The sequence below is a fragment of the Alosa pseudoharengus genome, unplaced genomic scaffold (genome assembly GCF_046254945.1).
Source record: "Alosa pseudoharengus isolate Yale_2024_CS ecotype anadromous, Long Island Sound unplaced genomic scaffold, YU_APseudo_1.1 YU_APseudo_1.1_scf_14, whole genome shotgun sequence".
Taxonomy (NCBI): Eukaryota; Metazoa; Chordata; class Actinopteri; order Clupeiformes; family Clupeidae; genus Alosa; species Alosa pseudoharengus.
In genome coordinates, this window is record NW_027468609.1 from 3,920,394 (window position 1) to 3,937,893 (window position 17,500).

Consider the following 17,500-nt stretch of genomic DNA (forward strand, 5'->3'; position numbering starts at 1 on the left):
AGGCTACAATTGACAGCAGCACCAAACATTACTGAAGCCTATGTGTAAAGAGTTAAATTACCCAGATTGTCTTAGACATTAATGTAATTTATACCAGTTATCACTGTAGGACAACTAAAACAACACGAAATAAACAGGGCTGTTGCTGGAAATATTTTATTCCTGTAGGCTAAACTACATTGCTGGTACATTTTGGAACATTATAGCTACATTAACTAATTATCTTTAATGTCTTCCAGTAGCCTGTCGTATAGGTTACTGTATATTAGTTGGCTTGTGCATAAATATGACTTGATGTTTTGTAGCCTACATGTCCGTCAGTCTACAGTCTTTTAGCCCATCTTTACCATGATAACCCTTCCAAGATAGAACCCTTTCGACGCTCTACTTTGAGAGACCAACCACCACTCATGCCATCGATGTTGAATTTTGGGCGTCTGACGGAAACTGATCAATCTGACCAACAATTAACATCGATTTGACACTCTATTGCTGTCCGGGTTTGCAAATTCATTTAGAACATTCAAGTTGCGCTATTTGTTATTATAATCACAGCACGGCCTTACGTTATCATTAGGCTACCTTATCGCAATTAATAAGTCATCATAATCATCATCGTCAGCATGGCATGTCACACATAGCCTACCTGCTCCACCACTGAGTTCTTATCATGTAGCCTCAACTAGGCTCCACCACCTGCTCACTGTCCCTTGCTCTGTAGCCTATGCTTGCTTACATCCTCGTTCAAACTCAACGAACTTCAACATGTTGCTGACATATGCTAGCCTACTTGCAATATTGTATTTTTGAAGCTTCTACATTGGTGTTACTTTTGCACTAATTTGTCACTACTCACCCGCCGCAATTTTGTGTAGGCAACTTCGATTAACTTTTGATGCACTCACAGAATCCTGGCTCTGAGCCAAAATGCGAGGGGTGGGCCTGACGTGAACTGTTATTTGATCAGTCGAGTGTCAATATGGAAATGTAACCAATGGGCCGCTGGTTGTCCTTCCTTTGGGCCGATCCTTGGCCAAAATGATTAAATTATATATAGCCTATTCTATCGGCCCAAAAGGTGCGTCGGCCCACCGGGAAAATGCCCGGTATGCCAGATGGCCAGTCCGCCCATGGCTTTAATGCCTTCACACTATATTGGAGGTGCAAGATGTTGAAATCAAAGCCCAACAAAATCAATCTAACAGCTAGAAACTTGTTATGTTTCTTTTTTCAGGTTAGTTATGTGCAGCACTTATGTGACACACACACACACACACACACACACTTACGCGATCTCCCTCTGCTCTTCTAGACCGTGCATTTCCAAACGGCTCCTCCTGGCTCCTTCTCAGATGAATCAGACTAATGAGAGAGACCCAGTCGGGGGTAGCTGGAGCTTTTTGTGGCTGAAGGGGCAACTACACTAATAAAATCTGTGGCTGGGGGGGCATCTACACTAGTCAAATCTGTGGCTCAGGGATAAGTTCAGAGGCAACTACACTAGTCTGTAAAAGTTTCAGTTGGAGGCTTACAGACAACAGGGTAATGATAAATGATCCAGCGATGTCGCCGGTTAACCATGTCAGGGTCTGGTGGTCAACGCCGGTTGAGGTCAGTCAGGCCTTGAAGGATAGTGGATTATCAGTAGATGTGTGATTGCCATTTCTTTCTCTGTCTTCTCTTCTCTTTTTTTCTCTCTCTCTCTCGCTCTCTCCTCCCCTCTTTCTCTCTCTCTCTCTCGCTCTCTCCTCCCCTCTTTCTCTCTCTCTCTCTCTCTCTCTCTCTGTCTCTCAGATCATTTTGAACTTTACATCTATGGACCTCTACAAGAGTCACTTGTGCTGGTATGATCATGTGGAGATACGAGATGGGCACTGGAGAAATTCCCCTCTGAAAGGTCCACACACACACACACACACACACACGCACACACACACACACGCACACACACACACACACACACATGAACACACACAAACAAATGCTCAGTCTTCAAATTCATCATAATTCAGCTTCAAACTGTGCATCTTGACTCTGGTAGTAGTACCCTAAGGTGCAATCACATACTACAAACAATCTGTTTAGTTGAGTTGAGTGTTTATTCGCTTGTGTGCATGTTGTTTGTGTGTGTGTGTGCCCAAACATTTAAATTTTTTTGGTGTGTGTTTGTGTTTTTGTGCATTTACATGGATGTGTGTGTGTGGGTGTATATGTGTGTTTGTTTGTGTGTATGTGTGTGTGTGTGTGTGTGTGTGTGTGTGTGTATGTGTATGTGTGTGTGTGTGTGTGTGTGTGTGTGTGTGTGTGTGTGTGTGTGTGTGTGTGTGTGTGTGTGTGTGTCGTGGTGTGTTTACTGCAGGCCGTTTCTGTGGAGACACTCTTCCTGACGCTATTATCTCGACTGATAGCCGACTCTGGATAGAATTCCGCAGCAGCAGCAACTGGGTTGGAAAAGGCTTCGCCATCACTTATGAAGGTAATACACCGCCACACACACACACACACACACACACACAGATACTTGCCTCTGCACCATCACTTATGAAGGTAACATACCACGAAACACATACTGTACACACACACACACACACACACACACACACACACACACACACAGATACTTGCCTCTGCACCATCACATATGAAAGTAACACACTACGACACACACACACACGGATACCTGCCTCTGCACCGTCCATCCATCTATCCATCCCCCCAAAGGAACTGAGCTCCTCAACACCAGAGCTGTCCATCACACTGACCCCCGTTGCATTATGGTCTATGATGATGATGTGCCAATCTGTCACTCACAGTGTCTGCTACTGCAGCTTCAAAGGATCAGAGGCAGCTATGTTTGTAAGGATCAGAGACAGCTATGTTTGTAAGGATCAGAGACAGCTATGTTTGTGCTTAAAGGATCAGAGACAGCTATGTTTGTGCTGCAGCTTCAAAGGATCAGAGATGGCTATGTTTGTGCTCAAAGGATCAGAGACAGCTATGTGTGTAAGGATCAGAGACAGCTATGTGTGTAAGGATCAGAGACACAAAGCTCAGCCTGTGAGGCTGCCGAGGGTCTCATATCAATCTGGACTGCAGGGACATGCACAGAGTTAAAGCTGGACTGGACCTGGTGGAGCCCATAGTACACTATACTGGTGGAGCCCATAGTGCACTATACTGGTGGAGCCCATAGTGCACTATACTGGTGGAGCCCATAGTGCACTATACTCCATAGTACACTATACTGGTGGGGCCCATAGTGCACTTTTATATGTGTGGATTACATAAGTCAATACCAATGTCTGGTGAATTTCATGCAAATAGCCTCAGTGGAAGTATACTTACTGAAAAAAATGTTGACGTGTTCAATACTTATTTTCCCCACTGTATAAAACAATCCAAAAATTAAAGTCCATTAGTAGAGTTATGTGTAAGAAAGTGGAATGACAAAAATAAAAAGTATTGAACATGCTGAGAAAAAGAAGTACACCAAGGCAAGGAACAAGCTGGAGTAGATAGAGAGTAATTATCCCTCCTATCTGTGCAAATTAATATAAGCTGGATTTGTACATATTGATGGACTATAAAAGGGTTTTTCGTTACCAAGGTGTCACACAAGAAACATTTCATGATAGGTAAAAGCAAAAAGTTCTCACAACACCTTCGCAACTTTATTGTTACAAAACATATCAATGGAACTGGTTACAGATGCACTTCAAAACTTCAGAATCTTTCAGTAAGCAGCATTGGGGCCATTATATGCAAGTGAAAGGAACATCACTGCATCATCAACCGGCCATGCACAGGATCTCCTTGCAAGATTTCTGACCAGGAAGTCAGAAGGATGGTCGGAAGAGTAGCCCAAGAGCCAGTCCGGACCACTCGGAGAAAGCTCCAGAAAGTCTTGGAGGCAGTAGGTACAATTGTTACAGAGAAAATCATAGGCAATGCACTCCACCGCCATGGCCTCTATACACGCTCACCCCACATGACCCCATTGCTGAAGATAAACATGTTGAATCTTGTTAAAAGTTTGCTACACAACATTTGCTGAGCTGCAGAACAGAATGTTTCAGAAAATGCTTTGTTCCCACCGTTATAAGACTGTTCAATACCTTCTGAGTCTCAATCACAATCACACATATAACCATACATACACCCATTATATCTGCCTCAGCAACCCGACTGGACTGTGCTGTGATATGGACAATCATAATCACACGTATAACCATACATACACCCATTATATCTGCCTCAGCAACCCGACTGGACTGTGCTGTGATATGGACAATTTTAAAGTTAATTTTAAATCTCTATTTATGCACTTAATATATTTATCAATCCGGTGTCTATTTTTATACCACTGTATGAATGATGATGAGTGGAGCAGCGGAAGTGTTGATATGTCGCTGTGTTTTTGTAAGCCACTGGACATTTTGAATTTCCCTCCTGGGATGAATAAAGTGCTATCTATCTATCTATCTATCTATCTATCTATTTGGACAAGCCTATGAAATACTGAGAGAATATAGTCTGGTCAGAAGAGAGCAAAATATAACTTTTTGGATGTCATACTACACGCCATGTTTGGAGGAGAAATGGCACTGTGCATCACCCTAAAAATGCCATACAACAGTGAGGTTTGGAGGTGGAGGCATCATGGTGTGGGGCTGTTTTTTTACGGGCACTTTGTACAGTTGAAGGAATGATGAATGGAGTAATTTTTTCCGAGAGAATCTTGCCATCCACCAGGATGATGAGGATGAGATATGGCTAGACCTTCCAGCAGGACAATGATCCAAAGCATTCAGCAAAGGAAACGTAATTGGTTTCAGAGAGAGGAAATCAAGGCCCAGACTTAAAGACTATCTGTTTAAAAGAATGGGCCAAAATTGAATACTGCTGAATACTGTGACTGTGTCATTCCACTTTATTACACATAACTCTACTTATTGACTTTAATGTTTGGATTTTTTATATGGGTGGATTGCCTTAGTTAATACTAATATCTGGTGAAAATTTCATGTGAATAGCCTCAGTGGAAGTATACTTACTAAAAAAAATGCAATACATTCAATACCTATTTCCCCTGATTTTATACACACACACACACACACACAGGGCCCTATTTTAATGGTCTAAAACGGAAGTGTCTTTGCGCAAAACGCAATTCACTTTGTGGGCGGATCTCGGGCGCTGATGCTATTTTACCGGCGGGATATTTGACTGTTGCGCCCGACGCAAATCTAAAATGGGGTTGTCTGAAGTAGCTACATTAATCATGGGTGTGGTTTGGGCGTAACGTGCAATAAACCAATCAGAGCGTCATCTCACATTCCCTTTAACAACAGGCATGCTTGTTCCATAGCTGATTGCTATTATGGTGGCGTATTTGCCAGGCGCAGCCAGGAGCGTTCACAGCGCTATAATCACTGTTCAGTTGGGAACAGTTAGCTATTGATTTTTCATCTTGACAAAATGTAATACAGAATTGTCACAAAGACATACTTTCCGATGTTTTGGGATCATTCTCACTGAATCACGAGGTTATGAATGCATGGTGATATATTTGCAATGTACAATGTAATCTAACATTACCTCTCTATAGACAATGCATATCTGTCAGTTAATCTCTTCTCTCCCGTGCTGCCGCTGGGGCATTTGGGTTAAATGGCATCGGCATGCAGTTCAACATCACGTCTCCTTAAGTCCTCTAACATTTCCTAATTTATGTCATCAACACATCAGTGATTCGTGAAAATGTGTATGCTAGATTTATGCCTATTTTTTCACATGGACACCACACTGATTTCCCTCGACTGGTAATATTTTTCTTTGAAATTATGTATGGTTTACAGAAATGGGAACTACATTGTATAGATGAGAGGAGCTAAGTGTGCGTTGCGCAGCACAGGCGGCCAAGCAAGGGCTTCGTTTAAGTTGACCTAACTTTCAACTCTGCACAGTATCTCATTAACTGCGTGACAGTAGCCTATTTACAATATTTTCTGTAAAGCAGAGTTTGTAAACACGTTATCATCAACTTAATTCACGCACAACATTTATTTGAGCAGGAGAGAGAATAACAATGAATGGATGCAGCAACTACAGAAATTGTACAGACATTGTAACCATACTTGCTGCTTTCTTGTACTATCTGTTGCTGGTTAACAGCACATGAAAAGCTGATTTAAGCTAATTCACTAACTCAAGACTTCAAGGCCATCATGGATATAAAACGTTTTTTGAAAATAACGAAAGGATGGAGGGAACATATATAGCAAAGCTTGGAGTTATTTCAGATGGGCTACAACAAGGTAGGCAAAATTATGGTGCTTAAAACCTTACAAAACGGTAAATTGGAACAAAACTAAAAGTAACTTTAGCCTTTATAGGGCTGTAGCCTATAAAGTTGTCCAGATTAATAGGTCGTAATTAGGCGTTGTTGTAAAGATATTGCATGTAGATGTTGTACTATATAGGCTACTAAATATGTAGGTCACCAATGCACGAACAAAACCGGGAAATGGACAAATATTATAAAGTCTTTGAATGTTTCCGTCTGTGCACGGGGGTGTCTGTAGATTGGTGTGCAACGCATTCATTCATGCAGGCCTGTGGTCATGCATGCGCCCTTAAAAATAGCATCTGCATTTTCGCCACAGACTTTAGACCAGGGAGTTCCTGGTCTGTGGCGGAATTGTTTTCTGAAACTGCAAAATATCAACAGTGAACGTTTGCGCCGGAACACGCCCCGTCTTTTCGCTGAACCGCCCCCGTGGGCGCAATCGAATTCCCTAATTTACAGGCATGTACCTGTGGAGGGAAAATTCCAATATGCGCTGACTGCAAAATAGGAAAGACAAACGCGCGAGTATACAAAGTCAATTGCGCCGGCACGGAAGATAGAGCCCACAATCACACACACTCAGGCATAGACACACTGTCATAGACAAACACACACACATATTGGAAATCCATATTAGGAGAGTGACGCTTGAACCTTTTGTGCCTGTAGCAATCTGTGGTGGTGAAATCAGCCGTGATAGTGGCCAGATCCAGTCGCCCAACTACCCTGATGACTACCGCCCCCATAAGGTGTGTGTGTGGAAGGTGACCGTCGCCGAGGGATTCCACGTCGGACTCAGCTTTCAGTCCTTTGAGGTAGAAAAGCACAACAAGTCCTGTGGTCCCATGTTCTGTCCTGTTGTCCCATGTTCTGTCCTGCGGTCCCATATTCTGTCCTGCGGTCCCATATTCTGTCCTGTGGTCCCATATTCTGTCCTGTTCACCTGCTTTGAACACACTACAATCAAAGTCATTAGCAAGATTGTAAGCAGACCAAGACAAAGACCAAGGCAGTGCCGTGTGTTTAGGGGTGGCAGTGCTGTGTGTTTAGGGGTGTGTTTAGGGGTGGCAGTGCTGTGTGTTTAGGGGTGGCAGTGCCATGTGTTTAGGGGTGGCAGTGCTGTGTGTTTAGGGGTGGCAGTGCCGTGTGTTTAGGGGTGGCAGTGCTGTGTGTTTAGGGGTGTGTTTAGGGGTGGCAGTGCTGTGTGTTTAGGGGTGGCAGTGCTGTGTGTTTAGGGGTGTGTTTAGGGGTGGCAGTGCCGTGTGTTTAGGGGTGTGTTTAGGGGTGGCAGTGCTGTGTGTTTAGGGGTGGCAGTGCCATGTGTTTAGGGGTGTGTTTAGGGGTGGCAGTGCCGTGTGTTTAGGGGTGTGTTTAGGGGTGGCAGTACCGTGTGTTTAGGGGTGTGTTTAGGGGTGACAGTACCGTGTGTTTAGGGGTGTGTTTAGGGGTGGCAGTGCTGTGTGTTTAGGGGTGGCAGTGCCATGTGTTTAGGGGTGGCAGTGCCGTGTGTTTAGGGGTGTGTTTAGGGGTGGCAGTGCTGTGTGTTTAGGGGTGTGTTTAGGGGTGACAGTACCGTGTGTTTAGGGGTGACAGTGCCGTGTGTTTAGGGGTGGCAGTGCCGTGTGTTTAGGGGTGTGTTTAGGGGTGGCAGTGCTGTGTGTTTAGGGGTGTGTTTAGGGGTGGCAGTGCTGTGTGTTTAGGGGTGGCAGTGCTGTGTGTTTAGGGGTGTGTTTAGGGGTGGCAGTGCTGTGTGTTTAGGGGTGTGTTTAGGGGTGGCAGTGCTGTGTGTTTAGGGGTGGCAGTGCCATGTGTTTAGGGGTGTGTTTAGGGGTGGCAGTGCCGTGTGTTTAGGGGTGTGTTTAGGGGTGGCAGTACCGTGTGTTTAGGGGTGTGTTTAGGGGTGACAGTACCGTGTGTTTAGGGGTGTGTTTAGGGGTGGCAGTGCTGTGTGTTTAGGGGTGGCAGTGCCATGTGTTTAGGGGTGGCAGTGCCGTGTGTTTAGGGGTGTGTTTAGGGGTGGCAGTGCTGTGTGTTTAGGGGTGTGTTTAGGGGTGACAGTACCGTGTGTTTAGGGGTGACAGTGCCGTGTGTTTAGGGGTGGCAGTGCCGTGTGTTTAGGGGTGTGTTTAGGGGTGGCAGTGCCGTGTGTTTAGGGGTGTGTTTAGGGGTGTGTTTAGGGGTGGCAGTGCCGTGTGTTTAGGGGTGTGTTTAGGGGTGGCAGTACAGTGTGTTTAGGGGTGTGTTTAGGGGTGTGTTTAGGGGTGGCAGTGCCGTGTGTTTAGGGGTCTGTTTAGGGGTGGCAGTGCCGTGTGTTTAGGGGTGTGTTTAGGGGTGGCAGTGCCGTGTGTTTAGGGGTGGCAGTCTCATCTCACTGCTCGTACTGTAGTTCACTCTCATGTCACGGCTCCTAGTTCACTCTCATGTCACGGCTCCTAGTTCAGTCTCATCTCACTGCTCCTAGTTCACTCTCATCTCACTGCTCCTAGTTCACTCTCATCTCACTGCTCCTAGTTCACTCTCATCTCACTGCTCCTAGCTCACTCTCATCTCACTGCTCCTAGTTCACTCTCATCTCACTGCTCCTAGCTCACTCTCATCTCACTGCTCCTAGTTCAGTCTCATCTCACTGCTCATAGTTCACTCTCATCTCACTGCTCGTAGCCCAACAAGTTCACAGATGAGTATGTTGTGCTCGCTCACTCCCTCTGTCGCTCTCTCGCTCTCTCATCACGCTCCTCCTGGCGCCACAGATCGAGAGGCACGACAGCTGTGCCTATGACTACCTGGAGGTGCGGGATGGACACTCGGAGGCCAGCCCCCTGCTCGGACGCTTCTGCGGCTATCAGAAGCCGGATGACATCAAGACCAGCTCCAACCAGCTGTGGCTCAAGTTCGTCTCAGACGGCTCAGTCAACAAGGCCGGATTCTCAGCCAGTTTCTTCAAGGGTAAGAGGGCAGCAATCAGTAACTGGCATCACAGATCGATTTTAAAGGTGAAGTCTGTGGTTTTGGTGTGATGTTGTTGATCGATTTTAAAGGTGCACACGTTTGCTCTCTTGTTGCTGCCGTAGCAACCTGTTGATTGGATGGGATGGTGTATGGGATGGTCTGAGCTACCTTGTTTGTGTCCCATTTACAGAGCAACAAGTTTTTCTTAAATGCACCCTGTGAAGAACAGTTGTGTGAATTTGATTGGAAATGTAACAGGTGTTATACTTGTAACTTAACTTACACTATACCGGGCACGTAACTGAAACGTTCTATTCACAGAGCGTCTGCTGCAACAATTAGCTTTCACTGTAATAAATGGAACTGGCTACACCAGATGTGATAGCAGTGCGTACATTAAAAACAAAATAGACCGGTATTCTAAAACGTCTATTTTTACGTTTACGTTTTTACGTGCCCCGTGCAGCCTGCCTGTAATGGATTAGACTCATCAGACAAGAAACGAAATACAAAATGCACCATTTAGCCCGAGCGAGTAATTGGTGGATGCTTTGGCTCTCTGGCTAAATGATTGCAGGGTGCCGTCCCGCACGCTCAAAGGCGTGTGTGACATTTTCACAACAGCAGGCCTCATGCTGAAATGCAACAGCAGACCCCATGCTGAAATGCAACAGCAGACCCCATGCTGAAATTCTCACTTGGACTCTTGATGGAGATGAAATGGTGATGGGTGATGAAATGTGAAATGCATTCACAGTTATCCGTAGAACCGTGTCCTGAAATCACCTTCAATTAAGCTATCCTTAGAACAATGTCCTTAAAACATTTCAGAAAAGAGTCTGTCTGTTGGTCTCTCTCTACGTATCTCTGTTCATTTTTTTTATTGTTCTATCTATCTCTCTATCTATCTATCTATCTATCTATCTAACTATCTATCTATCTATCTATCTATCTATATCTATCTACAGTATCTATCTATCTCTCTCCCTATCTATCTATCTATCTATCTATCTATCTATCTATCTCTCTCCCTATATATCTATGTATATATCTATCTATCTATGTATATATCTATCTATCTAGCTATCTATCTCTCTCCTTATCTACCTATATATCTATCTATCTGTCTATCAGATAAATAGATACAGTTGTGCTCATAAGTTGCTAAAGTTGACTAAAAAGAGGAATAAATAAATCATCTTTTGAAAAAAGAGACGGGCAGATTTTTATTTTTATCACATACCCTTCACCATACCTAGTGCAAGGTCCATGTGACCTCTTGACCTTCTCCCTGACCTTGTGCCCTTGCAGAGATCGATGAGTGTGCACGCCCTGAGCGGGGAGAGTGCGAGCAGCGCTGCCTAAACACCCTGGGCGGCTACCACTGCGCCTGTGACCCCGGCTTTGAGCTCGCGCAAGACAAGAGGAGCTGCGAGGGTGAGTGCAGTGTGTATCCTCTCTCTCACACACACACACACACACACACACACACACACACTGCCCCACAGCACTGCCCCCTGTACACACACACACATATACACACACACACAAACACACACACACACACACACACACACTGCCCCACAGCACTGCCCCCTGTACACACACACACATATACACACACACACAAACACACACACACACACACACACACACTGCCCCACAGCACTGCCCCCTGTACACACACACACACACACACATACGCACACACACACACACACACACACACAGGGGCGCCTGCAGGAATGAATGCTGTGGTACGCACACCCACCTACAGACCACTCCCCCCCCCCCCCCAACGAAACTTTCAACGCGTTGATAATATTTGTCCGTTTCCCGGTTAGATTCGTGCATTGATCAGTTAAAAAGTGGCCTACATAGTACTAACAATATCCACATGCAATATCTTAACAACAACGCCTACCAACGACCTATTCATTTGGACAACTTCATACAGCCCTATAAAGGCTAAAGTTACCTTTAGTTTAATTCTAGCGCACCGTTCACGTATGGCTTTAAACAGCTGTAATTACTCACACACACACACACACACACACACACACACACACACACACACACACACACTCACACACACACATACTCACACACACATACTCACACACACACATACACACACACACACACACACACACACACATACTTACACACACACACACACAAACACACACACACACACCCACCCCCACACATACACGGTCTCAACTTCCACTGCTATGCAGATGACATCCAACTCTATCTTACCACTCCCTCCCTCTGACCCCCCACCACACTCCCTCACTGACTGAACACAAGCTCAACACAGACAAAACCGAAATTCTGCTGATTGGCCCTAAAAGCATCCTCACCAAATCTCCCCATCTCACTCTCAACATTGATGGCTCATCTGTCCACTCCACCCCTGTTGTTAAAAACCTTGGCATTCAGCTTGACTCCACCCTTAGCTTTGATCCTCATATCAAATCACTCACTAAGATTGCTTTTTTTCACCTCCGTAACATTACACGCCTCCGACCCTTCCTCTCTGCTAGTGATGCACAGACTTTGGTTCACTCTTTGATTATGTCCCGTTTAGATTACTGCAACTCACTTTTCCTTGGTCTCCCCACTAAAACCCTTCAAAGACTACAATATATTCAAAACTCTGCAGCCAGGCTATAAACTTATTATTATTATTATTATTATTATACTCACACACACACACACACACACACACACACAAAAACTGCTGCTGTACCTGAAGGCAGTGTTTGTCTCTCCCCCCAGCAGCTGCTTGTGGTGGCCTCATCACCAAGCTGAACGGCTCCCTGTCGAGCCCTGGCTGGCCCAGAGAGTACCCCCCCAACAAGAACTGCGTGTGGCAGCTGGAGGCCCCCCCCCAGCACCGCATCACCCTGCTGTTCGAGGCCTTTGAGACAGAGGGCAGCGACGTGAGCAGGGGGGTGGGACTGATCATCATTCAATTCAATCCAATCCATTCACTTTCAATTTAGTTGATAGTGGCATTACATAATGTAATATTATTTAATTACCATTTAATACGATTCAATACTATTTAATTAAATGTTTAATTCAGTTCTTTTCTAATTATGTAGGGCCTAACATAATTCAATTCAGTTCAATTAAGAGTTCTATTCTAATTTATTTATCATTATCTTTTTTGTCATCATCATCATCATCATCATCATCTTTATTGCCAGATTCGGGGTCTATTCAGAAAACACAGACACACAGACACATTACATACATTTTTATACAATGAAGTGGGTGTCTTGCAGTGTTGTAGTACTCGAGTCCGAGACTCGAACTCGAGTCCGAGTCAATAGCTAAATTTAGAGACTCGTGACTTGACTTGGACTTGAGCACTGATGACTCGAACTTGGACTCGGACTCGTGCATTCGCACTCGCAATGACTCGTCGAGGACTCTACTTTTTTTTTTTATATATCATAAGGCTATAATTGTAGTATGTCATTAGGCTATAATTTGCTATATGATTTTAATATCTAAATTATTCGTTATACTAATTTTAGTTCAAGGGAATGTTAGGCTACTGCTTCGTGTCGTAGGCTACATCGCAAGTCACATCATGTTCACATGCAAAGCAAACTAACGTTAACTTTAACACCAAAATGTCTGGAGATATGGCCGCCGCTATTTCAATGTAGTAGGCAATTGCCAGGCAATATTAGTTCTCATACATGACATAACATTACCTAAGATTACACTCAGCCCAGGCTAAATAACACACACTGCTGCTGGATAGCTGATCATCTTGACTTGGTGAACAGTGTTTTCCCTGACTGACGCGAGAAGCGAGGTTCCATTCATTCATTTTCATTCGGGGCGTGCCCTGCCGTGCTTAGAACTGTCTGTTAATTTGCAGCAGGCTATTATCGGATGAAAGAAAAATAAACTAAACGTTTTCCCGATCAAGATATAGCATAGGCTACTTCTTAATTTTGGTGTCATAAAATATAGAAGCATAACATTAAATTGCCTAGTAGAGTGTCCATATAGTGTCAATGTAGGCCTACGTGTCTGCACAAGTGAAACTGACAAACTGAACCTCTCGTGGGTAGGCCAGAAACAACTATATTTAAAACCACGAATGAACTGGATTACTGTTACTGTTGAAACGAGCGATTTGATAGCCTAATCCACTGCACGAAAAAAAAGGAAATAGCAATGTGTTCTATTTCTAACAGGTGAATATCGTAGCAAATAGTATGGCGATGGCAGCTTAAAAAAACATTTATTTCATCTCGCTGAAATGAACGTGGCCTGTTGCACAAATAAATTAATAAGGCAGATGATCTACATCTTCGTTAACCTAAAGATAGTTTTCATCTCTATTGTTGACGTGAAATATGTCTCCATAGTGTCAGTGAAGTGATAACATAATTATGCAGTTGCCGGTAGCCAGTGTTCACGTCACGGGAGTCAGAAAGAAGCTACCAAGACGGGCCCTGCTCTGTTTCTGTCCCTCCCAAACTGCGCTAAATTGTGTAGGCTATTTAACAGCCAGAATTTAAAAAAATGCCCTTTTATGATCCACACTACCTCTTATAAAATAGGCCTACTCCAACGTTCATCTAGCTCTTGTGAAGTATGAACTTCTACAACACTGCCTATACAATTGTCAGCAGTCAGTAACAGCATAATGTGACTTAATGGCCTGTGTGATTGGGATGCGGATTGCTCATTTATTATGAGTAGGCCTATAGGCTATGGTATAGCTATGGTATGGTATTCTCTCCGATATAATAAATACAACACATTGGGTTTGGCAAGAAATTTGGCAATACTACTTTCACACAAGTGATGGCACCCCTGCTTGGAGACAGAAGATTGTCCGTTTTGCTTTTAAGGATTTCATCTGCAATGGAAAAAAATGGAACGACATGTAGGCTATGCTTACTTTAGTGCTGGACTTGGACTCGACTTGATCAATAGGGACTCGACTCGGACTTGACGTGGATCAATAGTGACTCGACTCGGACTTGACTCGGATGAGTAGTGGACTCGACTCGGATTGATTTGGAATTTTTTTTTTAATGACTTGGACTTGACTCGGACTTGAACACTGAGGACTCGAACCTGGACTCGGACTCGAGGCATAGTGACTTGACTACAACACTGGTGTCTTGCGCACTAGCCCGTTAGCAGGACCTTAGATCAATCTCAACTTTCGGGCCACTTCATAAGGCTGAACCCAGAAAAAGGTGCTGGTGACTTCCAGTAAAAACTTGCTAGAACTAATCATGTGCTCTGGTCCTTTTTCTGGGTTCTGTCTTATGAAGTGGCCTAAAAGTTGAGATTGATACATTTTTATACATTAAAAAACCTTTGCCACTTTCTATAGCGCCGTGACATATGTATCTCTCAAAGCACTTGACTTTCAGGATGTCAGCTTTAACTTGACCCCCCTAGAGTAAGCCCTAAGGCCAAAGGAAACCTTCTTGTAGAGGTCATCTGCTTTATGTGGGGGTCATCTGCTTTCTGTGGGGGTCATCTGCTTTCCTGGTTAGGAATTAGCAGGATTAGCATATGAGCACACATGCAGCATAGGCGCATGATGGATTAGCATATTAGCACACATGCAGCATAGGCACATGATGCAGAGTGGGGGATGAAAAGGGGAGTTCAAAGTTCATTCATTCAAAGTAATCATTTACATTTAGTAATTTAGCTGATGTTTTCATCTATAGCCACTTACAAAAAAGGGAACAGTTAAGGTATAGGGCGACTAAGATATGACTAGGACATGATTAGGATATGACTAGGCAAGACTAGGACATGACTAGGACACGACTAGGACACAATTAGGATATGACTAGGACACAGCTAGGACACAATTAGGATATGACTAGGACACGACTAGGACATGACTAGGACACGACTAGGACATGACTAGGATATGACTAGGACATGATTAGGACACAACTAGGACATGACTAGGATATGACTAGGACATGACTAGGACACGACTAGGACATGACTAGGATATGACTAGGACACGACTAGGACATGATTAGGACACAACTAGGACATGACTAGGATATGACTAGGACACGAATAGGACATGACTAGGACACGACAAGGATGTGACTAGGACACGACTAGGATATGACTAGGACATGACTAGGACGTGACTAGGATGTGACTAGGACATGTTAATACAGCAATAAGTACTACTTCCACAAGCCCACACACATACAGTACATACACAAACTCACATATTCAAACACACACATTCAAAACCATTCTGTAAGCCTCCTTTGTGTGTGTGTGTGTGTGTGTGTGTGTGTGTGTGTGTGTGTGTGTGTGTGTGTTTGGGCTCTCAGGTGTGTAAGTATGACTATGTGGAGGTGCGGAGTGGGCAGACGTCGGACTCGAAGCTCCACGGCAAGTTCTGTGGCAGTGAGAAGCCGGAGCGGATCACCTCGCAGTCCAACAGCATGCACATCGAGTTCAAGACTGACAACACCGTCTCCAAAAAGGGCTTCAAGGCTCAGTTCTTCTCTGGTGAGCCGACAGCTTGAGACCTGAGCAGTGCACAGTGTGTGTGTTTGTTTGTGTGTGTGTGTGAGTGAGAGAATGTTTCTATGTGTGTGTGTGTGCCCAGATAGCAAAATCAGATTGGCAGATAGCGGACCGCTGGTGGTATGCCGCCGGTGGCGTGCCACTTGTGGTCCGCCGTTGGACCACCATCTCTTTAAATTTAACTAGTCATGAATATTAAGAAAAGTTAATAAAATGATATATGGAGTATAACTGAAGAAATTAAAAAGATTTTAGACCAATAGTGACAAAATATTGGGCAATTTGTCTGCAACCCGCCAGTGGACCGCCAGAGAACCAATGAGCAAAATGCCAGCGGACCGCCAGCTATGCCCCCAATAGACTGACAGTGGTCTGCCAGCCTCTTGCTATCTGGGTGTGTGTGTGTGAGAGATTCAGTCAATAAGGGCACTATCTTGGCGATCTGGAATGCAGCGCAAAGCGCATTATTATCACAACACAAAGCTTATTCCTATCTTACACTCAAATTTTGCTATCTTACACCATCTGTAAATGTAAAAATGTAAATCAGGTTTATAGGACAAGTATACTTCCGTATACAAGGATTTTGGTCTCTGCATTTATCCCATCCATGAATTAGTGAACACACAGAGTACACAGTGAACACACAGTGAGGTGAAGCACACACTAACCCGGAGCAGTAAGCTGCCTTGCTACAGCGGCGCTCAGGGAGCAGTGAGGGGTTAGGTGCCTTGCTCAAGGGCACTTCAGCCGTAGATATGGGCATGGAAGAGCAGTGCTCAACCACTTCCCCCTAACCAGTAGGCCACGGCTGCCCAAAAAGCATTACGCCACTGACCAAGAAAAACCTGGTCTATAGCAAAAGGCGCATATGAAGCACAGCTGAAGACGCACTGTCATGAGATGTAAGCAGCAACTCCTCTGCACTGCAGGATAAATGTCCTTAGGTTTTTTTATTCAGTCATTCGAACATTATTGGGCTAAGTGTTGCTTTTTTTCAGGCTAGGTTTTCGATGGTTTCAAATACTAGACGAGTGCAGATGCATGTAGCACAAACAGGTTTTAGTCACAAAGTCTGCTAGTCACAAACAGGTTTTAGTTAAACAGGGTTTAGTGGAATACCTGTTCCATACGGTTTCGCGTGCAATGAGATTCCTTCAAATGCACCGCTGACTATCAAAATACTGATGCCCTGAAGTTGCGCTGCTTGCTGTTAAAAGGAATGACAGATGTCATTTTCATTTTAGTTTAAAGGATGTTACGCCCAAAACACACCCATGACTGATTAAGAAACATAATATCCGCCTTTTTGCACCAAGCGCCCGACAAGTAAAGCCTACACACATCTGCACTCGTCTATTATTTGAACTCATTGGCAAAATGAAACTTCACCGTGGTGTCATAGTCAACGATAAAACAGTACACAGTAAATTGTTTTCACTACCCAGATAGCAATTTCCTTTGGGCCGGATCAGCATAAAAGCCTTTAGATCCACCTGTAGTGGACATATAGGGTATCTGACTGTGGGCCAGATCTGCTCCTGATAGAGGTTTCAGCTCTGCTAGCAATGCTGTTTTATCACCGGTTTACAGATTTGTCCCAGGTCCGATTTCCGCAACTCAACTGGAAGTCAGGAG

General features: G+C 44.3%; 1 protein-coding gene across 1 annotated transcript in view; it reads left to right on the forward strand.

Annotated features, from left to right (window-relative positions):
• Positions 1-17,500, forward strand: part of bmp1b (bone morphogenetic protein 1b) — a 69,193-nt gene that overhangs the window by 38,833 nt on the left and 12,860 nt on the right. Inside the window, exons 9-15 of the mRNA XM_076283147.1 lie at positions 1,795-1,897; positions 2,360-2,476; positions 7,019-7,164; positions 9,100-9,295; positions 10,610-10,735; positions 12,086-12,246; positions 15,664-15,844. Coding sequence (XP_076139262.1) covers positions 1,795-1,897; positions 2,360-2,476; positions 7,019-7,164; positions 9,100-9,295; positions 10,610-10,735; positions 12,086-12,246; positions 15,664-15,844 — 1,030 coding nt within the window. The remainder of the gene's footprint in view (positions 1-1,794; positions 1,898-2,359; positions 2,477-7,018; positions 7,165-9,099; positions 9,296-10,609; positions 10,736-12,085; positions 12,247-15,663; positions 15,845-17,500) is intronic.